General features: G+C 43.5%; 1 protein-coding gene and 1 pseudogene across 2 annotated transcripts in view; both read left to right on the top strand.

Annotated features, from left to right (window-relative positions):
- The first annotated feature begins 19,165 nt into the window (after nt 1-19,165).
- On the top strand, nt 19,166-20,072 carry LOC147340479 (large ribosomal subunit protein uL18 pseudogene; annotated as a pseudogene).
- Nucleotides 20,073-23,369: 3,297 nt separating this feature from the next.
- Nucleotides 23,370-23,939, top strand: part of RP2 (RP2 activator of ARL3 GTPase) — a 46,393-nt gene continuing 45,823 nt past the window's right edge. For both annotated transcript variants that reach the window (XM_086386506.1, XM_086386507.1), the window contains exon 1: nt 23,370-23,672. In XM_086386506.1, the coding sequence (XP_086242632.1) occupies nt 23,571-23,672 (102 nt within the window). In that variant the 5' untranslated portion in view covers nt 23,370-23,570. The remainder of the gene's footprint in view (nt 23,673-23,939) is intronic.

Raw genomic sequence — 23,939 nt, 5'->3', positions numbered from 1 at the left:
GGCAGGCAGGTTCTCTACCACTGGCACCACCTGGGAAGCCCATTCTGATCACAGGGCTAAACAAAACCAAATCATCATTCCACATGGATGTAGACAGAAAACCTCCACATACAGCCTGTATTAGTTTGCTAGGGCTGCTGTAAAAAAAAAAAAAATACCACAAATGGGGAGTTTTAAACAACAGAAATTTCTTGGCTCACAGTTCTAGAGGCTGGAAGTCTCAGATCAGGGGGTCTGTAGGGTTGGTTCTTGGTAAGACAAGGATCTTTCTGGGCCTTTCTCCTTGGCTTGTAGGTGACTGTCTTCTCCCTGTGTTTCTCCTTGGATTATAGGTGACTGTCTTCTCCCTGTGTTTCTTCCTAGTCTTAAGTCTGTGTCCAAATTTCCCCTTCTTATTATGACATGAATCATATTGGATAAGGGCCCACTCTTATGACCTCACTTTAACTGGATTACTTCTATAAAAACCCTATCTTCAAATAAGGTCACATTCTGAGATGCTGGGGGTTACCACTTCAACTGGAACAACAGACTGGTTCCAAATAGGAAAAGGAGTACGTCAAGGTTGTATATTGTCACTTTGCTTATTTAGCTTCTATGCAGAGTACATCATGAGAAACACTGGGCTGGAAGAAGCACAAGCTGGAATCAAGATTGCCGGGAAAATATCAATAACCTCAGATATGCAGATGACACCACCCTTATGGCAGAAAGGGAAGAGGAACTAAAAAGCCTCTTGATGAAAGTGAAAGAGGAGAGTGAAAAAGTTGGCTTAAAGCTCAACATTCAGAAAATGAAGATCATGGCATCCGGTCCCATCACTTCATGGGAAATAGATGGGGAAACAGTGGAAACAGTGGCTGACCTTAGTTTTCTGGGCTCCAAAATCACTGCAGATGGTGATTGCAGCCATGAAATTAAGAGACACTTTCTCCTTGGAAGGAAAGTTATGACCAACCTAGATAGCATATTCAAAAGCAGAGACATTCCTTTGCCAACAAAGGTCTGTTTAGTCAAGGCTATGGTTTTTCCAGTGGTCATGTATGGATGTGAGAGTTGGACTGTGAAGAAAGCTGAGCACCGAAGAATTGATGCTTTTGAACTATGGTGTTGGAGAAGACTCTTGAGAGTCCCTTGGACTGCAAGGAGATCCAACCAGTCCATCCTAAAGGAAATCAGTCCTAGGTGTTCATTGGAAGGACTGATGCTGAAGCTGAAACTCCAATACTTTGGCCACCTCATGCGAAGAGTTGACTCATTGGAAAAGACTCTCATGCTGGGAGGGATTGGGGACAGGAGGAGAAGGGGACAAGAGAGGATGAGATGGTTAGATGGCATCACCAACTCAATGGACAAGAGTTTGGGTAAACTCCGGGAGTTGGTGATGGACAGGAAGGCCTGGCGTGCTGCGATTCATGGGGTCGCGAAGAGTTGGACATGACTGAGCGACTTCACTTTCACTTTTCACTTTCATGCATCGAAGGAAATGGCAACCCACTCCAGTGTTCTTGCCTGGAGATTCCCAGGGACGGGGGAGCCTGATGGGCTGCCATCTATGGGGTCGCACAGAGTCAGACACGACTGAAGAGACTTAGCAGCAGCAGCAGCAGAAGTTAGAGGAACTTACCAAAAACTGGTCCAGTGTGATGATTTTCTTTTCTGCTTATTAGAAAAGATCTCATAGCTTACAGTTTCAGTACCCTTAGGACTTTAACTGGTTCTATATCCATGGTAGCAATCTTATTTCAACATTCCTTTTTATTCCCTCACTATATATTCCCTCACTATATATTCACTCTATATATTCACTCACTATATATTCACTCACTTCTCATATCCTTTTTGAATCAGCTTGTTAAACTTTTGGCTTCCTCATTAATGAATTAAATCAACATTTGATACTGGTTCACTGTCAATTTGTCTATGAATTATGTTTTAATATTATGAAATATATATTTCATATATATATAATATATGAAATATATAATATATATATGAATATACCTTGGTAGTATCCTTTTCAAGCAAAGGTTATCAACTAGGAGGCAGTAGGGTAAATAACTGTAAGATGGAATTGTCATTGTTAAAAAGCTGGACAAGAGATGTAGGAACTGAGTTTACTTCTGCCAGCATGGAAGAGTGATACAACAGGTTCGAAAAGAACTTACACTGTCTCAACAGGAAGTATAAGCATGAGTTTTCTAAAGAGTTTGAGAAAAAGAAAAATTTGAAATCACGCTAATTTAAAATTAAAATACCATGCCCACATATAAATTTCAAGATTCTGTTATCTTTCTCATAGGAAAGTTTTTAAAAAGAGTTTGACCAAATTTGCACTTCTGGTCATCTGAATGTCTGGTTACCTAGTTATCTCTGCAGATTAATAATCAGTCAGTAAATTTGCATTAGAAATTTTCTTCTTTGCGTATCTGACTCCCGTAGCTCATTTTTTATTGGTTTTCATCAGTTAGTACCTATGGGTTTCACTGTTCCCATTGAGATTTTTCATAATTGTGGCAGATCTGTAACACTGCCAAGAAGATATGGTCTTCCTATTCTTTTTCTGTATCATGTGCCATCATGCACACATTCTGAAGCCAATTAGTATATGAAAAATATGTAATATATGTGAATTCAGACCCTCGCTTTCCAAGAAGTAATATCCCTAATACTTTCGGACAAATGGCTTGTAGTACAGCAAATGGAATGGAAACTTCAGGGCCCTCCATTTGCATGAGTCCTGTACACACCTCAGGAGGGTTCCTAGCAATTTTGTATTCCTAATTTGTATTATTTTTCCTAGAAAAGACCCAAGCTAAGTTGTATAAACTACAAACCCTACAAATCCTGCATTTCTCTCTTAGGATCAACTGCTGTTGATCAGATGCCATTTCTGTTGTTGTTGTTTAGTCGCTAAGTTGTGTCCAACTCTTGGGACCCCATGGACTGCAGCATGCCAGGTTCCCCTGTCCTCCACTATCTTCCAGAGTTTGCTCAGATTTATGACCACTGAGTTGATGATGCTATCTAACCTCTCATCTTCTATCTCCCCCTTCTCCTTTTGCCTTCAGTCTTTCCCAGCATCAGGGTCTTTTCCAACAAGTTGGCTCTTCATATCAGGTGGCCAAAGCATTGGAGCTTCAGATTTAGCATCAGTCCTTCCAAAGAATATTCAGGGCTGATATCGTTTAGGATTGACTGGTTTGATCTCCTTGCAGACCAAGGGACTCTCAAAATTTTTCTCCAACACCACAGTTCGAAAGCACCAATTCTTCAGCACTCAGTCTTCTTTATGGTCCAATTCTCACATCCATAAATAACTACTGGAAAAACCATAACTTTGCCTATATGGACCTTTGTTGAAAAAGTGATGTCTCTGCTTTTTAATATGCTGTATAGGTTTATAAATGAATGAAAGAAAAGAGCTAAAGATTATGTTTTCTTGCCTGATTCATGCAGCTGGGTGTTTGTGGTGGGGAAGCAAAGAAGTGGAAAATGTGAAATCTAGCACAAAGAAATCTAGCAAGGCAACTCTTAAGGAAGATTTTGTCTAGAATGAGCCCTGACCTTTTTTTTTTTTTAACTTTTGCCAGGAACCGGGGCGGTGGGGGGGCGGGGGGAGACGGGACAGTAGGAAAGAAATCCTAATCTTAAAGTCCCAGGGACTTTCAAGCCTGCTTAGGTGTTGGCCATCTCTATATTAACCACTTCCTCATGTAAGATGTAGGAAACGTTGTTAAATATCCTTTTACTAAATTTTTTGCCTTGTGGCATCAGTTTTCTTCGCCAAATCTTTCTTATTGACTATTTTGGAATTGTATACTATACAATTGTTGACAAATAGCAATTTATGCGTTGGGATCTTTATGTCAGATTGAGAGCTTATGTTTTATCCACGTGCATAGAGGAAACTAGGAAATAAAATATATAATTTAACTTGGGTGAAATGGGAAGTAGCTCTTTTATTAATAAGATCCCAAAGGTAAAAACAAATTTTATGAACTAACACACTCTGAGTAGCTCTGTGGCTTTAGTTTCATCACAGTTTGTCCCTTTCCTGAAAAGTATTGAAATGAATGTCTGGAAAATGAAATTTTCACTAGAAGATTTTTTTAGTCCAGAAACTATTTTTAAAATAGTTTTCATTGGAACTGCTTTGCTGTAAAGTTACTGGAATGATTTTTATTATATGCTGCTAAAACCATTCACTTCTGAGACTCCTTTCCTGACTTTTCCACCCTCCCTGCTCCTGTTTCAGTTAAAAGTCTGTTTCCTTTGTCATTCTTTCTCTGTACTAACTTCCAAATATTGCTTGCTTGGTTTACATTAAGAATTTTCCAACAACAGTCAACAAGATATCCTATGCTAAGAGCAGTCAGAGAAATATGCAGTCTTTATAGTCTGATTACCCACAATTTTTGATGCTTTTAAAAAATCATTAGAACTGACTGATAAGAGGGTAAAAAAATAGATAAGAACTAACTAAAAGTTAAAGTATGAGAAGAGATGTTGGTTCAAAAATCTATAAAAAGAAAACAAATTATCTACATATATAGTTTTTTAAACCTCTCAATTTCTTCTTCAGTATATACACACACACACACACACACATACAGTTCATATACTGACAGAACTGACTCTTGCTATGTCATCTCCTCTGAGATGACACCCCAGAAATCTATGCCTTCCAGTATTTATTTGTTTGTTTAGTCCCCTGCCTTAGGGAGTCAGGGCCAACCCTGTGTTGTTACTGCACAGAGCAAGCTCCTTGCTGCTACAGCAGAGGCTCCAGTAAAGCCTTGCCTGAATTTCTTGTCTGGCCTCTGGTCAATTTCTATTGATTAAGGAGGCCAAGAACCCTGATCAGTAACATACTTTTTGATGCCCAGTGTAGGGCAATTGTTCATCAGGCACTCTATCAGATCTAAGCCCTTAAATCTATTTCTCACTTCCACTGTATAATCACAGGATTTGATTTAGGTCATACATGAATGGTCTAGTGGTTTTCCCTACTTTCTTCAATTTAACTCTGAATTTGGCATTGTACAGGAGACAGGGATCAAGACCATCCCCATGGAAAAGAAATGCAAAAAAGCAAAATGGCTGTCTGGGGAGGCCTTACATATAGCTGTGAAAAGAAGAGAAGCAAAAAGCAAAGGAGAAAAGGAAAGATATAAACATCTGAATGTAGAGTTCCAAAGAATAGCAAGAAGAGATAAGAAAGCCTTCTTCAGCGATCAATGCAAAGAAATAGAGGAAGACAACAGAATGGGAAAGACTAGAGATCTCTTCAAGAAAATGAGAGATACCAAGGGAACATTTCATGCAAAGATGGGCTCGATAAAGGACAGAAATGGTATGGACCTAACAGAAGCAGAAGATATTAAGAAGAGATGGCAAGAATACACAGAAGAACTGTACAAAAAAGATCTTCATGACCCAGATAATCACGATGGTGTGATCACTGACCTAGAGCCAGACATCCTGGAATGTGAAGTCAAGTGGGCCTTAGAAAGCATCACTACAAACAAAGCTAGTGGAGGTGATAGAATTCCAGTTGAGCTATTTCAAATACTGAAAGATGATGCTGTGAAAGCACTGCACTCAATATGCCAGCAAATTTGGAAAACTCAGCAGTGGCCACAGGACTCAAAAAAGTCAGTTTTCATTCCAATCCCAAAGAAAGGCAATGCCAAAGAATGCTCAAACTACCGCACAATTGCACTCATCTCACACGCTAGCAAAGTAATGCTCAAAATTCTCCAAGCCAGGCTTCAGCAATATGTGAACCGTGAACTTCCTGATGTTCATGCTGGTTTTAGAAAAGGCAGAGGAAGCAGAGATCAAATTAACAACATCCGCTGGATCATGGAAAAAGCAAGAGAGTTCCAGAGAAAGATCTATTTCTGCTTTATTAACTATGCCAAAGCCTTTGACTGTGTGGATCACAATAAACTGTGGAAAATTCTGAAAGAGATGCGAATACCAGACCACCTGATCTGCCTCTTGAGAAATTTGTATGCAGGTTAGGAAGCAACAGTTAGAACTGGACATGGAACAACAGACTGGTTCCAAATAGGAAAAGGAGTATGTCAAGACTGTATATTGTCACCCTGCTTATTTAACTCCTATGCAAAGTAGATCATGAGAAACGCTGGGCTGGAAGAAGCACAAGCTGGAATCAAGATTGCCGGGAGAAATATCAATAACCTCAGATATGCAGATGACACCACCCTTATGGCAGAAAGGGAAGAGGAACTAAAAAGCCTCTTAATGAAAGTGAAAGAGGAGAGTGAAAAAGTTGGCTTAAAGCTCAACATTCAGAAAACGAAGATCATGGCATCTGGTCCCATCACTTCATGGGAAATAGATGGGGAAACAGTGGAAACAGTGTCAGACTTTATTTTTCTGGGCTCCAAAATCACTGCAGATGGTGACTGCAGCCATGAAATTAAAAGATGCTTACTCCTTGGAAGGAAAGTTATGACCAACCTAGATAGCATATTGAAAAGCAGAGACATTACTTTGCCAACAAAGGTTCGTCTAGTCAAGGCTATGGTTTTTCCAGTGGTCATGTATGGATGTGAGAGTTGGACTGTGAAGAAAGCTGAGTGCCAAAGAATTGATGCTTTTGAACTGTGGTGTTGGAGAAGAGTCTTGAGAGTCCCTTGGACTGCAAGGAGATCCAACCAGTCCATTCTGAAGGAGATCAGTCCTGGAATTTCTTTGGAAGAAATGATGCTAAAGCTGAAACTTCAGTACTTTGGCCACCTCATGCGAAGAGTTGACTCATTGGAAAAGACTCTGATGCTGGGAGGGACTGGGGGCAAGAGGAGAAGGGGATGACAGAGGATGAGATGGCTGGATGTCATCACTGAATCGATGGACGTGAGTCTCAGTGAACTCCAGGAGTTGGTGATGGACAGGGAGGCCTGGCGTGCTGTGATTCATGGGGTCGCAAAGAGTCGGACACAACTGAGCGACTGATCTGATCTCATCTGTAGGGCAGTTGTCCCCTTCTGGGGAGCGGATACAAGCACCTCTAGGACCACCTAACACAGCTCTGTCGGTGACATGTGGCCACCTGAACCTCTTGTTTCAGCATCACCACATTTGGTAAGTCTGCCTTCCTAGCCCATGGGGGCCTCAGGACCCTCATTCAGCCATCACTTTCCTCTCTCCCCTTTGTACTTTTTCCCTCACCATTTTCCCTTTCCCCTTTGTCTTTTTCCCTCTCTTGAAATCTCTCTCTACTTCTCTCTCTGTCCTCTCTTACTTCTGTCCTCTCCTTCTGAGACAGTGGACATCAGACAGCTACAGCATCACTCCTCTCAGCTTGCGAGACCTGCTCCCTCTGGCCTGCAGTGGCTCACCTTGACGGGTGACAAGCAGAGGTGGGAGAGGCTCGCCTCACACTGTGCAAACCTTAATGCTTCCTTGATAGCTCAGCTGGTAAAGAATCCGCCTGCGATGGAGGAGACCCTGGTTCAATTCCTGGGTTGGGAAGTTCCCTGGAGAAGGGATAGGCTACCCACTCGTATTCTTAGGCTTCCCTGGTGGCTCAGATGGTAAAGAATCCACCTGCAATGCAGGAGACCTGGGTTCAATTCCTTGGTTGGGAAGATTCCCCTAGAGAAGGGCATGGCAACCCACTCCACTATTCTTGCCTGGAGAATCCCCATAGACAGAGAAGCCTAGAAGGTTACAATCCATGGAGTCTCAAAGAGTCAGATGCAACTAAACACAGCACACAGTACAAACCTTGGTCCAGTGGGCTCTCCCTCATAAGAGATTTATGAGAGTGATAGAGGTTCAAACCTCACATTCTATAGTGGCTGAAAGTACGACTGTCCCAATATTCTCACCTTTAATTTCCTGCCACCATGAGAAGTCCCATTAGGAACAGGCTGAAGTGGCAGATTTCTGTATTTTGGTGTATGCTGGATAAGAGTTTCACCTGTAGACTGCAGTGCCTCAGATAACATACAACAGTCTGGTTTCCAGGTTGATCACCCCAGTGGGCTGTGGACAGGATGCTCCCTCCTTCACTGGCCCTTTCTGGAAGCACGTGGGTTGGTGCCTGAATAGACGTCTACAGGGAACGCATTGAAACTGCAATCTCTCTCTCTCTTTCTGTCTCTTTTCATCTTTTCTGTCCCTCCTCTCTTTACCTCTCCTTTGATCCTCACCCCTGCCCTCCCGTCCCTTTTATCAAAAAATTTCTTGTTTGTGTCTTTCTTTTGTGACTTGTATCTGTTTGTGATATAGTTTTGTCTGTCCAACTGCTCCTGTAAGTCTCTGCCAACACTGTGGGCACAGTGGAGCACTTAGCCTTGAAATACAAACAACCCACATTGCCCAAGACTCCAGCCTTGGGTTACGTCAGTTCAGTTCAGTTCAGTTACTCAGTCGTGTCCGACTCTTTGTGACCCCATGAATCACAGCACACCAGGCCTCCCTGTCCATCACCAACTCCTGGAGTTCATCCAGACTCATGTCCATCAAGTCAGTGATGCCATCCAGCCATCTCATCCTCTGTCGTCCCCTTCTCCTCCTGCCCCCAATCCCTCCCAGCATCAGAGTCTTTTCCAATGAGTCAACTCTTCCCATGAGGTGGCCAAAGTACTGGAGTTTCAGCTTTAGCATCAGTCCTTCCAAAGAAATCCCAGGACTGATCTCCTTCAGAATGGACTGCTTGGATCTCCTTGCAGTCCAAGGGACTCTCAAGAGTCTTCTCCAACACCAGAGTTCAAAAGCATCAATTCTTTGGCGTTCAGCTTTCTTCACGGCCCAACTCTCACATCCATACATGACCACTGGAAAAACCATAGCCTTGACTAGACGAACCTTTGTTGGCAAAGTAATGTCTCTGCTTTTCAATATGCTATCTAGGTTGGTCATAACTTTCCTTCCAAGGAGTAAGCGTCTTTTAATTTCATGGCTGCAATCACCAACTGCAGTGATTTTGGAGCCCAGAAAAATAAAGTCTGACACTGTTTCCACTGTTTCCCCATCTATTTCCCATGAAGTGATGGGACCAGATGCCATGATCTTCATTTTCTGAATGTTGAGTTTTAAGCCAACTTTTTCACTCTCCACTTTCACTTTCATCAAGAGGCTTTTTAGTTCCTCTTCACTTTCTGCCATAAGGGTGGTGTCATCTGCATATCTGAGGTTATTGGTATTTCTCCCGGCAATCTTAATTCCAGCTTGTGCTTCTTCCAGCCCAGCGTTTCTCATGATGTACTCTGCATAGAAGTTCAATAAGCAGGGTGACAATATACAGCCTTGACATACTCCTTTTCCTATTTGGAACCAGTCTGTTGTTCCATGTCCAGTTCTAACTGTTGCTTCCTGCTGCACTCAGTATTCCAGCAAATTTGGAAAACTCAGCAGTGGCCACAGGACTGGAAAAGGTCAGTTTTCATTCCAATCCCAAAGAAAGGCAATGCCAAAGAATGCTCAAACTACCGCACAATTGCACTCATCTCACCCGCTAGTAAAGTAATGCTCAAAATTCTCCAAGCCAGGCTTCAGCAATACGTGAACCATGAAATTCCAGATGTTCAAGCTGGTTTTAGAAAAGGCAGAGGAACCAGAGACCAAATTGCCAACATCCACTGGATCATCGAAAAAGCTAGAGAGCTCCAGAAAAACATCTATTTCTGTTTTATTGGGTTACTTAGTGGGATTTTAAAAGACAAAAAGAAAAGACAGGAGCTTGCATTTTCCCCTCCTCTGCCTTTGCAATGTAACTATTCTGCCTGGGATCTCAAGAACTATATGATTCATCTGTAGTCCTCCAGATTGTTGGGAGAAGAAAGGGGCCCTTTTAAATTCAAATGGGAAAACCATGAGATCTCTGGTTCTGTCTTTCTGTAAAAATTAACTTGTAAATGAGCTGTACTCAATTGGTTTAAAGGAAATTGAGGAACTTCCTTCCCTGAGAGTCCCGTGGTTAAGACTCCATGCTTGGACTTCCCTCTTAGTCCAGTGCTTAGGAATTCACCTGCTGGTACAGGGGACATGGGTTCAATCCCTGGTCTGGGAAGATTCTACACACCATGAGGCAACTAAGCCCCTGTGCCACAACTACTGAGCCCATGCACCACAACTACGGGAGTCTGCATGCCCTAGAGACTGTGCTCCACAACAAGAGAAGCCACCGCAATGAAAAGCCCATGCACTGCAACTAGAGAGTAGCCCCCACTCACTGCAACTAGAGAAAGCTGGCAAGCAGCAACCAAGACCCAGTGCAGCCAAAAATAAATAAATAAATAAATAAATAATGAATTTCTAAAACTAAATTTAAAAAAAAGACTCCATGCTTTCAATGCAAGAGGGCCAAGCTTCTATCCCTGCTTGGGGAACTAAGATCCTACACACTATAGGACGGGCCAAAAAAAAAAAAGGGAAATACAGCCTCATATATATTCTCAAAAATATAGAAGAGGCTCACCATAATATGGGCTTTGCTTGTGACTCAGCTGGTAAAGAATCCACCTGCAATGCAGGAGACCTGGGTTCGATCCCTGTGTTGGGAAGATCCCCTGGAGAAGGGAAAGGCTACCCACTCCAGTATTCTAGCCTAGGGAATTACATGGACTGTATAGTCAATGAGGTCACAAAGAGTTGGACATGACTGAGTGACTTTCACTTTCACCAGAATACATTTTGGATTCATATGATCTGGGAAATATTCAATATTTAATTACTATCTGGTATTAAAGCTAGCTTAAGCTTGTGGGTTTAATTAATACAGACCCCTCTTTTGAGTTATCAACATTAAGTATACTACTTTTACTGTACCTAGGTTTACTGGAAGTCAATCAGTGCCTATTGTCATTGTTATGAAATCTGTTGATGGGAAAGACAACCTGACATTAATAAAATTTTTAAGCAAATGTAACTGGAATAAGAACTTTATGGTAAATGCTATAAAAAAGTATGTTTTGGAAACATCCATCTAAAATAATCTCTTCAAATGTTGGTAAGTTGAAGCTAAACTAAGTTGAATAATAGGAATTCATTTAATATCCAGGTCATTTCAAATAAAATAATTGAGAACATTAATTGCTAAACAGGTCTAAATTTACCTACTTTCATCTTCTTGTGTGAGAGAAACTAAAGATATCTGATGCCACCTTGAGATGTTTGTTTTTTTTTTTTCTTTAACCAATCTATAGAATGCTAATGTAGAAGACAGTTCACCGTTGCTTAAGGAAAGTAGGACGTGTGTTTTCAGAAAGGAAGATGTGAGGAATGGAAATATATTTTGTTGAAAGGGAAAAGGTTTTTCATCCTCCAGCTGGTTATTTCTGAATGGAAAGAGTAAGGAACAAAGTATGGCTTCAGAAAGTTACAGAAGGTTTTCAGAAAGGGAACATTGAGAAAAGAATTTTATATGTGGCGAGCGTCTTCTAAGTTGGATTAAATTTAATTAGGTAAATGGATTTTTATTAAGAGTAGGCTGTTACAGGACAGGATTTGGTTTTTCTCTCTCATAAGAGAATGAAGTTTTCCTGGAATGCTCCTTTTGATATCAGATTGTGTGAGTTTCTTTCCCTTTAAGTGATCTAAAATATTTTTTCCACTTTAGGTTAAGAAATAATGATTTCACAGTGACCCATGATTCTATCTGATCAAGCATTTTAAAACTATTTGAGACTTTTGACAGACTTCTCAAACATCAATTTCTATGGAAATTCTCTTGACTTCCAGTTAACTTTGGGGTGCTTCAAGGGGCCCCTGGAACATCCCAAAGAGAGATCCTAAACTAATTGGGTTAATCTATAAAGAGAGGTTTGCCACGTTCTCAGAGAACCCTGGCAAGTTTAGGGATAAATTTGTCAGGCTGGCGTTGATATTCTGTCTCACCTGGAAGGACATCATGGTTATTCTGCCTCATTCTTGCACCCCGGATGAAAAGGAGTGTATACCAAGAAATGCCAGGGAACTCGCAAATGGCCTGCTGCTGCTGCTGCTAAGTCGCTTCAGTCGTGTCCGACTCTGTGCGACCCTATAGACAGCAGCCCACCAGGCTCCCCCGTTCCTGGGATTCTTCAGGCAAGAACACTAGAGTGGGTTGCCATTTCCTTCTCCAATGCAGGAAAGTGAAAAGTGAAAGTGAAGTCGCTCAGTCGTGTCCAACTCTTAGCGACCCCATGGACTGCAGCCCACCAGGCTCCTCTGTCCATGGGATTTTCCAGGCAAGAGTACTGGAGTGGGGTGCCATTGCCTTCTCCGGGCAAATGGCCTACTGGCCATCAATCCACACTACCAAATTTATCAGGTAGGTGGAGATGCAATCCCAGAACATGACCCACCTGAGGACTATGAAGATTGTGTAGGCCAGGCTAGGATGAGATGTTGTATTACTTATCTATCAGAAGAAATGAAGAAGGTATATGATGAAGCCTGTAAATTATGATAAGGTCCAAGAGGTTACACAGGAAATAGATGAAAACCTGGCAGTCTTCCTGAGTCAGGTGACAGAGGCATTCAGGAAGCACACCAATATAGACTGAGTCCACAGAAGGGAGGACACTATTGGCCATGCATTTTATCACTCAGGCTACTCCAAAAGTCTGGGGAAAATTATAAAAGCTTGAGGCTGGGCCCCAAAACCCATTATCAACCTTGGTAGAAAAGCCCATCAAGGTCTCTAACAACTGAGACTTAATGGAAGAGGCCAATGAGGATAAGAGGTTAATAAAGAAAACACAGCTTTTATTGCTCTGATTCACCCACCACCTTGACGGGACCCTGGATGGCCAAGAAGGCTGGACAGATCACCCAGAACCTCCCTAGGCCCAAACCAATGTACCTTTGGTTGTAAAGGGAGGCATTGGAGGGAGGAATGTCCTGAGTGCCCTCCTGTGGGACACCTGAGGGGCAACTCCAACTAGCCCCAGTTCCTTGTGAATCTCTCAGATGAGAGATCCCCATACACCAATTGATGGGCCTACGTGGCTTCCCAGCTCCAGATCCCACACAATCCATCCTCATTACCCCAGTGGAGCCTTGGATCACCCTTGATGTGGCAGGTAGGAGAATTAAATTCCTTGTAGACACTGGAGCTGCCTCCCCTGTTTTGACTTTGCTGGCCAGCTCCCTCTCCAACCATAACTGTACTGACAGGAGTTGAGGGACAGCCAAAGATAAGGGGATTTATGCCTCCCCTTGTCTGCAGAATCGGGTCCATTATTATTACTCACTCCTTTTTATATATGCCAGAATGCCCTGTGCCCCTCCTCGGGAGAGATCTGGTGAATAAGGATCTAGACAGGGTGAAGTCCAAGGAGGTAAAGAATCTGAACGGAGAATGCATCTGTTAGTAGCCCCAGATGACCCACCCATTGGGCATCAAAATATCCCCCACAACATCCCCCAAGAAATCAGAGAACAGGTAGATTCTGCAGTTTGGGATACCTCGGTGCCAGGAAGGGCTAAATGTGTTCCCTCAATAAAAATAGGATTAAGGCCTGAGGAGAAATACCCCTGGAAGAGACAATTTCCCTTAAAGCCTGAGGCCCTGAGGGGACTCAAACTGTTGCTCAGCAAATCCCTAAAACACAGACCCATTACACCCTGCCAATTCCCTTGCAACACCCCCATCCTCCCCATTCAGAAGCCTAGCAGAGAGTATCAGTTTGTGCAACACTGACAAGCAGTGAGTGAGGCAGTCATCCCTATTCATCCACTGGTGACACCCATACCCCCTCCTCATCCAAGTGCCAGGGAACATCCAGTAAGTATTTCTCTGTTTTGGACCTCAAAGATGCATTTTTTTCTATTCTCTACATCCAGAATCTCAATACCTTTTTGCCTTTGAATGGAGGGACCCTGACACCTGGGGGCTAACCAATATACCTGGACAGTGCTTCCCCAGGGTTTTCAGAACAGCTCCCATCTTTTTGGAAATGCATTAGCAAGGGAACCGAGAGAACTGAGCCCTGAGAAGGGAACTCTGCTACAGTATGTTGATGATCGGTAATGAGACTAAACAAGATTCAGATAAAAACACTGTTAGGGTCCTAAATTTTCTGGCAAAAATGAGGATATAAAGTCTCTCCAACCAATGCTCAGATCTCACGGCAACAGGTTCCATATTTAGGATTTGTTTTGACCCCAGGGGCAAGAGCCCTGGTCACAGATGGAAAAAAAGCAATTAGTGCATTACCATCTGAAACCACAAGGGGGCGGCTTCGAGGCTTTCTTGGGATGTCTGGGTTCTGTCATATCTGGATTACAAATTATGGCCTTATAATGGCACCCCACTCCGGTATTCTTGCCTGGAAAATCCCATGGACGGAGGAGCCTGGTAGGCTGCAGTCCATGGGGTCGCTAAGAGTCGGACACGACTGAGCGATTTCACTTTCACTTTTCACTTTCCTGCATTGGAGAAGGAAATGGCAACCCACTCCAGTATTCTTGCCTGGAAAATCCCAGGGACGGGGGAGCCTGGTGTGCTGCCGTCTATGGGGTCGCACAGAGTCGGACACGACTGAAGCGACTTAGCAGCAGCAGCAGCAGAAGCAGGAAAATCCCTATATGAGGCTCTAAAGGGAGAAGAATGGGAACTCCTTCAATGAAATAAGGACCACTAGCGAGCCTTTGAGACGCTAAAGACTGAGTTGAGTGGAGCACCAGCACTGAAGCTTCCAAATTCAGACAAGCCCTTGAGAGAATCCCTTGGGCTGCAAGTTCCAAACAGTCCATCCTAAAGGAAATCAGTCCTGAATATTCATTGGAATGACTGATGCTGAAACTGAAACTCCAATACTTTGGCCACCTGATGGGAAGAACTGACTCATTTGAAAAGACCCTTATGCTGGGAAAGATTGAAGGTGGGAGGAGAAGGGGACAACAAAGGATGAGATGGTTGGATGGCATCACCAACACAATGGACATGAGTTCAAGTAAACTCTGGGAGTTGGTGATGGACAGGGAGGCCTGGCGTGCTGCAGTCCATGGGGTTGCAAAGAGTCGGACACGACTGAGTGACTGAACTCAATTGAACTGAACTTACCCTATATATTCATGAGAGGTCAGGGATTGCACTAGAAGTCTTGACTCAAAACTGAGAGTGGATCAGAGATCACTGGCTTATTTTTCAAAACAACTGGAATCAGTGACCCTGGGATGGCCAAGCTGTCTGTGGGCAGTAGCAGCCACAGCCCTGTTGGTTATGATGCTTTCAAGATCACCCTGGGACAACACTTAGATATGTTAACCCCTCATCAGGTACAATCTGTGCTGAAAGTCAAAGGACATCACTGGTTGACAGGAGGAAGGTTATCAAGATATCAGCCCTTCCTAATGGACACCCCTGACATTATCTTAAGGGTGAACCAAACAACAAATCCAACAGCTCTGCTTCTAGCTGTTGAGAGTGAAGACTTAGTGCATCAGTGTACAGAGGCCACAGAATAAACTTATTTCAGGAGGTCTGATCTTCTAGATGGGCCCTGAGGTCAAATGCTTTACTGATGAGAGAAGTTTTGTAGAAATGGGAACCCCCAAAGGCAGGGTATTCCATAGTCAGTCTAGATGAAGTTATAGAAGCCAAGACCTTGCCACCTCAAACACTTGCCCAGAAGGCTGAACTAATTGCATTAGTGAGAGCATTGAAATTAGGGAAGGATAAGAAATTGAAGATTTTTACTAACTCTAAATATGGGTTCCATGGGCTACATGCTCATGCTGCCATTTGGAAAGAAAGAAGAATGTTAACTGCTAAAAATTCCCCCATAAAACATAAAGATTTGATTCTGGCTCTTTTTGAAGCAGTGCAGCTTCTGACCCAGGTAGCAGTAAATAGGGCCCATCAGAGGGGTGGATCCTTTGTGAGTCAGGGGAATAGCAAAGCTGATCAAACTGTAAAACAGGCAGCTTGATCATAGGAATCTGAACAAGTTATGGCTCTAGTGATTGGTCCCCCAGAACTCCCTAGCCTTCACCAGTATTCCACACAGGAACAAGAACATGCTGAGAAATGGGCTATGAGAAGGGAATCACAGGGTGATACTAAAAAGGAAGATAAGATTCTAATCCCTGAGGCCCAACAATGTAAACTCACTAAGAGCTTACATGATGCCACCCGCTCTACGAGGGATGTACTATGGGACTTAATGCAGAAGGTCTTTTCGGTGAAGGGGCTTAAAAGAACAGTAAAATAAGTAATACATGCTTGTGATTTGTGTGCCCACAATAACCCACAGACCCATCCAATTCCCCCCTCCCCTTCATTATTCAGGTCAATCCAACACCAAGATACTTACCTGGAGGAACACTGGCAGTTAGATTTCATCCAAATGTGCCCACTGTCAGGATATAAACAACTTCTGGCATCTGTTGATACTTCCACATCCAATCTGAAGAGGTTAAGGACATCTGTAAGTCCTCTTTAAAATAAATAATTCCTCTGTTTGGACTTCCAAAATCCCTCCAGAGCAATAACGGGCCTTCTTTTATAGCCAAAATCACACAGGGGCTCACAATGGCCCTAGGAACAAGTACACACCTCTTGGTATGCCCAGTCTTCAGGGAAGGCAAAGAAAATGAACCATACTTTAAAGAAAACCATAGTGAAGCTCTGCCAAGAAGCTCATAACCCTGGACCAACTTGTTTCCTATTGTACACCTCAGGGTCCATGTAGCCCCAGGAGTGGTCTGAGGCTCAGCCCATTTGAAATGACCAATGGAGGCCTTTTCTTACTACTGACTTTCTACTGGATGAAGACATGAGCCAAGCCCTGAGATATATTATTAATCTGGGACAAGGTCAGAAGGCAATCCAGTACTGTGCCTCCAAGGCACTGCCCACTCCCACTAAAAATACAGAGGAAGGAGCAGTTCTTACACAAATAAACCCCAGGGACCAAGTTTTTCTTAAAATCTGGAAAGAGGGGTTCCTCCCAATACCAACTATTGCCAAAATGCAAGGGCTTCTATAATATAATTTTAACCACTTCCACTGTTGTCAAACTGCAGGGGATATCCAGTTGGGTACATTTATCCAAACCAAAGCGTTTACCTTCAGAAACCCTGCAGGTCACAGCAGAACAATACACCCATAAGCCAGTGGAAGATCTGATGTACCTATTCAAAAAACAGACACCATCAACAGATAAGCAAAATGATGTAGTATGTTGGCTCCTATTTGAAACCTTAATGTGACTTGGGACCTCTCTTGTTTCCTTGGCTAATGTGATTCTTGACAATTCTCTGACACTTGATTGCCTTCTGGCAGAACAAGGCAGAGGGGCTTCATGATTTTGGCAGAGGCAATATTGCCTTCCTTGTCTGGTCAACAGTAAAGGAAGCCCAAAGTTAACCCTGGTTCCTTCCCTTACTAGGCCCTTTCATGGCTATCGTTCTTCTCTCCTTTTAGCCCTTGTTTGTTTAACCTCTTGGTTAGTTTGCATCTTTTAGGCTCCAACAGTTTGAAATAAGGCTCATAATCATGGCTCAAGGAATTCAGTCCATTCTAGCAGTAAGTGGGCCAGGTTCCTACAGTTCCTCAGAACAGTCAGTGAGGGGCTTTTACACCTCTAGGGTAAGCTAGGGTCTGTGGTCCCTGTCCAGCAGGAAGAAGTTTCAAAAGAAGAGATCTTCAGCCCCTTGTTTGTTTAGTCACTCAGTCGTGTCTGGCTCTTTGCAACTCCATGAACAGAAACCTGCCAAGCTCCTCTGTCCATGGGATTCTCTAGGCAAGGATACTGGAGTAGGTTGCCATTTCCTTCTTCAGGGGATCTTCCTGACTCAGGGATCGAACCCACGTGCCCTGTTTGGCACTTGGACTTTTTACCCCTGATTACACCTCAAGAATGAGTGTGGAGTCTCTCAGGGGGAATGAGACAGGCCTGGGACCATTTGCCGGAGTGCTGCAATGTTTGCACCTGGACACACCTCTCCTCCAGCAACAAAATACAAAAAAACTATATGGAACTAAAAATAACTGTGTACATGTACAGTTGGGGCAAATACTGGACCCAAAAGATACAAAAAGACCAAAAATTCCAACTGCCACGTTTGAAGAACCTAGTGCAAAAACAGGTTATCGAGAGCACAAGCAGGGTGTAGAGAGCAAAAACAGAGTGTCAAGAGCAAAAGCAAGGTGTCGAGAGCAAAAGCAAGGTACTGCACATGCCCCCCTGCACACAATGCCACCTAATGGGTGGGCAAAACACCTAAGCTACCCCTCCAGCCTGACTCCTGGACACACTCCTACACTCACCCCATGGAAGGAGCAAGCTTGCCCCCAACTCAGAGAGTGACCAAGAAAGGGAACCTATTGTTTGTTCTGTCTCCTGCCTGGGGCAGCAGAGGCCCCAGTAAAGCCTTGTCTAGATTTCTTGTCTGGCCTCTGGTCAATTTCCATTGTTTGTGAAATGCCAAGAAAAATGTGATCAATAGAATCTAGTGAAAGTGATGTGTCATTTCTTTTTTATTTTATTTTATTTTATTTTTAAACTTTACAATATTGTATTAGTTTTGCCCAACATCGAAATGAATCCGCCACAGGTATACCTGTGCTCCCCATCCTGAACCCTCCTCCCTCCTCCCTCCCCATACCATCCCTCTGGGCCGTCCCAGTGCACCAGCCCCAAGCATCCAGCATCGTGCATCGAACCTGGACCTGCAACTCGTCTCATACATGATATTACACATGTTTCAATGCCATTCTCCCAAATCTCCCCACCCTCTCCCTCTCCCACAGAGTCCACAAGACTGATCAATACATCAGTGTCTCTTTTGCTGTCTCATACACAGGGTTATTGTTACCATCTTTCTAAATTCCATATATATGCCTTAGTATACTGTATTGGTGTTTTTCTTTCTGGCTTACTTCACTCTGTATAATAGGCTCCAGTTTCATCCACCTCATTAGAACTGATTCAAATGTATTCTTTTTAATGGCTGAGTAATACTCCATTGTGTATATGTACCACAGCTTTCTTATCCATTCATCTGCTGATGGGCATCTAGGTTGCTTCCATGTCCTGATGTGTCATTTCTGAAGTTACATTTTAAGAGGCCTTGCACTTCCCCCTCCGGCTCCCCCACCCCCACCCCCTGCCTCGCCCCACACCGCCCCCCACCGAGCCGTGCTGGTTCTGCAGCTCTGTGGCAAGCCGTGGAGTCTTGTTCCGTTCCGCGGAGTCTTGGTTCTGTTCCGCAGGATGAGGTTTGTTAAAGTTGTCAAGAACAAGGCCTACTTCAAGAGATACCAAGTGAAATTCAGAAGAAGGTGAGAGGGCAAAACTGACTACTATGCTCGGAAACGATTGGTAATCCAAGATAAAAATAAGTCCAACACACCTAAATACAGAATGATTGTTAGTGTAATGAACAGAGAAATCATTTGTCAGATGGCTTATGCCCGTATAGAAGGAGATATGATAGCTTATGCAGCTTATGCTCATGAACTCCCAAAATACGGTGTGAAGGTTGGCCTGACAAATTATGCTACAGCATACTGTACTGGCCTGCTGCTGGCCCACAGACTTCTTAATAGGTTTGGTATGGACAAAGTTTATGAAGGCCAAGTCAAGGTGACTGGAGATGAATACAATGTGGAAAGCATTGATGGTCAACCTGGTGCCTTCACCGGTTACTTGGATGCAGGACTTGCCAGAACTACTACTGGGAATAAAGTTTTGGGGGCCCTAAAAGGAGCTGTCAATGGAGGCTTGTCTATCCCTCACAGTACCAAACGGTTCCCTGGTTATGATTCAGAAAGCAAAGAGTTCAGTGCTGAGGTACACCGAAAGCATATCATGGGGCAAAACATTGCAGATTACGTGCATTACCTGATTGAAGAAGATGAAGATGCTTACAGGAAACAATTCTCTCAGTACATAAAGAACAACATAACTCCAGACATGATGGAGGAGATGTATAAGAAAGCTTATGCTGAAGTTAAAAAGAAGAGGTGGAACCGTCCCAAAATGTCACTTGCCCAGAAGAAAGATCGGGTAGCTCAGAAGAAGGCAAGCTTCCTTAGAGCTCAAGAACAAGCTGCTGAGAGTTAAACCAAACCACAATTTTCTATCAAGATTTTTCAGATAAGACAATAATAAATTCATTGAACAAGCAAAAAAATAAATAAATAAGAGGCCTTGCAGCTTCTGCCTTGGTCTCATGGAAAACTTATCCTTGGAGCCTTCAGCATCATATATTAAAATCGGAGTCATGTCAATATATGACAAAACCAACACAATATAGTAAAGTAATTAGCCTCCAATTAAAAGAAATAAATTTATATTTAAAAATCTGAATACCTTAAAGCTACCTTGTTGATCATACACAGAGAGGCTCTGAGATTTTATGTAGAATGATTCAGCCATTTGAGTTATCTCAGCTGAAGCTCTGGATGCAGCATGAAACTGGAATTGAGCTGTCCACCCTGGGCCCTGCTTAAATTACAGATTCAAGAGGAAAATAAATAATTGTTGTTTTAAGCCATTAAGTTTGTTACACAGCAGTGGATCATAGAAACACTCCTCTCTTTTCTCCTTCACTTGTAAAGTGTTTCCTTAGGTGAGTACAGAGTGAGCAAGCATGGGTCAGGTCAACTCGAGAAAAGGGACTTTTCCAGCCACCGTTGCTGGAGTAACTGGTTTATCCATGCTGTGAAGATATACGTCTTCAGTGCTGTCTTCTGAGAGGTAAATAACTCTATCATTTCTGTGGTCAAGACACTCAGGGGACCCAGATCATATCTGCAGCTTGTATCCAGGTGCAAACCCACAACTCAACTTCTTAATGCATATGCACATCCATCTATTTCACTGAACATGAAGGATAAGTTTCTATAGAAAAGCTATAACAAGAGTATAAGTAGCAGGAGGATTACAGGCAGAAGGAATGACCAATTTCTTTCTGGACTCTATAGACTTAGGACTGCCAGCACATGTGCCCCTTTAGGACCTGCTCCCCACTCGTGTTTGCAAAATAGAACTCATCCTATGACTGAAGCAATTAGACCAGGGGTGTGCACATGACTGATGAGTAACCATTCCATTATTGTGCATGGGTGTGAGCATGCTAAATCAGTCTGACTGTTTGTGACCCTACAGACTGTAGCCTGCTAGGATCCTCTGTCCATGGGATTCTCCAGGCAAGAATAATGGAGTGGGTTGCCATGCCTTCCTCCAGGGGATCTTCCCAAAGCAACCCAGGGATCCAACCTGAGTCTCCTGTGGCTCCTGCACTGCAGACGGATTCTTTACCACTGAGCCACTGGGGAAGTCCAATCTGTTATTGACTGCCCAACACTTTATCTGGTGATCTTCCTTGAGAATCTGAGCTAAGATATAAAGAGACTCTAGCATACACTTGGACAGAAAGGAATGAGGAATCGGTGAGATGACTCTTCTCAGCCATATGTATGCCAATGAGTAAGTAAAGAGTGCTGGTTTGCAGGGGGAAAAAAGCAGTTATAAAATTCATTGGCAGGGGAAGGAAGGGGGGAGAAAAGAAAGAAAAAGAAAGAGCATGAGTGAACTCTAGCACTAGTTCTTTTATTGGCTTTGAATATGCCCTAGTTTAAATAATTTAATTATTAAACAGTAATAATTATTAAACTATTTCATTTTTGGTTAGGGGTGATGGTGGGATGGGATTTAACAGAAAGGGAATTTTGTCTTCACTTTTTTTAAAGGATCCCTGAAAACACCACTCTTTGATATAGATTTTGTTTTAGGTTTAAGTTTCTCATTAATGAATACTTCAAAACCATGAGCTTTAGAGATTGTTTCTCTAAAATTAGTTTTGTTTGTTCATTAAAAGGAACAACATCACTGTGGGACAGAGCTCCCAAGGCATCAGAAGGCCTAAGCAGATACTTCTTTACTTCTCTCAGATGAATCAGAGAACAAATTTAGGAGGAGGGAGCCTTGAACAGTGCAGGCTCTGGATCTTTCTAGACCCTGTCTAACCACTCTCACTGTGACTACAGATTAGTCTCTTCACCTCTGTGGACCTCTGTTTCCTCCACTGTACTACATGGAAGTCACAATTTTAACCTTTTATGAATATAAAACATCTAAGGGTCTTACTCAAAACATTGTCACATAGACTTTTCATCTCACTCTGAAGAAGGAAAAGTGTGTACTGGTTAAAGACTCTATTGCCTAAGATCTGGAACTTAAATTAACAGTAATGTCTAATACTTGAGCACATGTACTTCTCTTCCTGATTGTGCAATAAATGGCAGGAAGTGAAAAAGGGAACATTCTTAATGCTCAAGTTAAGTCAGAGGCTCATTAAGGATATACATTAGATGTGAATAAGTGTGGGAAAGTAGAAAGTTAACCAAATTTAAGCCTACACAATCTGCATTTGATGTCCTACCAAATGCCAAAATACTGTGCTCAGAGAATTAAACCAACAACTTACTTTGGGTATTGTAGTAAAAGTCAACCCAAGCATAGCATATGTTAATATTTAATATTTAAAAAAAGTCTTCAAAAAAAATAAAAAATAAAAAAAGTCTTCAGACAAACCCTACAGCATTTATTGAGAATATATCTGATAGTTTATATGGCAATGCTTACGTCCTCCATGAGGCTATAAACTCCATGAGAACCCTTTTACCATTACTCTCCCCCGACCCCTCCTCTTGAGCCACTTTGGGAAAGAATAGGGAAAGGTTGTAAATGTTTCCTTCACTAGTATGCAAGCATTCATTTGACAAACGTCTTATTGAGCAATTAGTGTGGAGTTAAGCAAGGCTTGGGGGATTTAAAAAAAGACAGGGCTTTTGGTCTCGAGAAATTCACAGTTCCAATAAGGAGACAGTACAAAAATACTTATTTTTCTAAGTTCTTGTTCAATTTTAGAGTCATTCGCAGAAGCTCTAAGAAAGCACGTTAGAGAGGGCAAGGAGGGTCAGAAAGGTCGTTGGGGGAATTTCCTGGGGTGGGGGGTGACACTAGCCAGACGACGTGGGGTCAAGGATTGAGGCCAGTGAATTTCAGGACCCTTCCTGCACCAGCAGGAATTCCTGTTCCCTCACCAATAGCATCACAAAACTGAAGTCTAATGTCAACTAGGCTGCCCTTCCGGGTCTAGAACTTGGAAACTGAGAACCTAGGGCAAAAAGACCTGGCTGTCGCAGATGTACTACCGGCAGCCGGACAGTCCGGTTGAGTTCAAAGAGGGGCGGGGCAGGTTCGGAGCTGGGTCGGCTGTGCGGGAGCCGAAGCCGGCCGGACCAGCCCCTGGAGGCTGGCGCAGGAGCCCGGCCAAGATTGGTTGTGTTCGTGCGTCGACCTCTCTTCATAGGCCGCGCAGGGCTACTCGCGGGACTTTGATTGGTTCCCCGAGCGCTGAGCAGTCATTGGCTGCGGTGGGTCGTCAGGACAACTGAGAGGAAAAAGAACAGGGGTGTTGGGCCTGGCGGGCAAACCTGGGCTGCGGGCTACTGGGTGGTTCCGCGGGGCAGTGTTCAGACCGCTACGGGGCCCAGGCGCCCGGGGTTCACATTGCAACTCCAGGAGGTGCCTGAGCCAGCAGGCCGGCGAGGAGTAGCGGCCAGTGAGACCCGGCGGGCCAAGACCATGGGCTGCTTCTTCTCCAAGAGGCGGAAGGCTGAGAAGGAGTCGCAGCCGGAGGACGAGGAAGTGCAGCCGAAGCAGTACAGCTGGGACCAGCGCGAGAAGGTAGAGTCCCTTAGCGGCTGGTCTCAGTCCTGCTGAGCAGCTCGGCGAGGGTCCCCCGCGGCCAGCATCGCTAAGGGGGCGGGCCCAGCAGCTGCTGCTCTTGCGCGCGTGCTCTCTCCCGCAAGTTGTTGAAGTCGAAGTGAATGACTTTTGGGGGAGCCGTGAAATTGAACGCTAGAGAAGGCTTCAAGGAGGGCGGTGCAGCTCTGGATGGGGCCCTAGAGCTCATTGTCCAGGCAGTTGAACACTGCGGGCTTTCCCTCCTCT

The sequence above is a fragment of the Bos grunniens genome, chromosome X (assembly GCF_055505025.1).
Source record: "Bos grunniens cultivar Pamir isolate PY7600 chromosome X, Bosgru_T2T1.0, whole genome shotgun sequence".
Lineage (NCBI taxonomy): Eukaryota > Metazoa > Chordata > Mammalia > Artiodactyla > Bovidae > Bos > Bos grunniens.
This window is presented reverse-complemented; position numbering and strand designations above follow the sequence as displayed.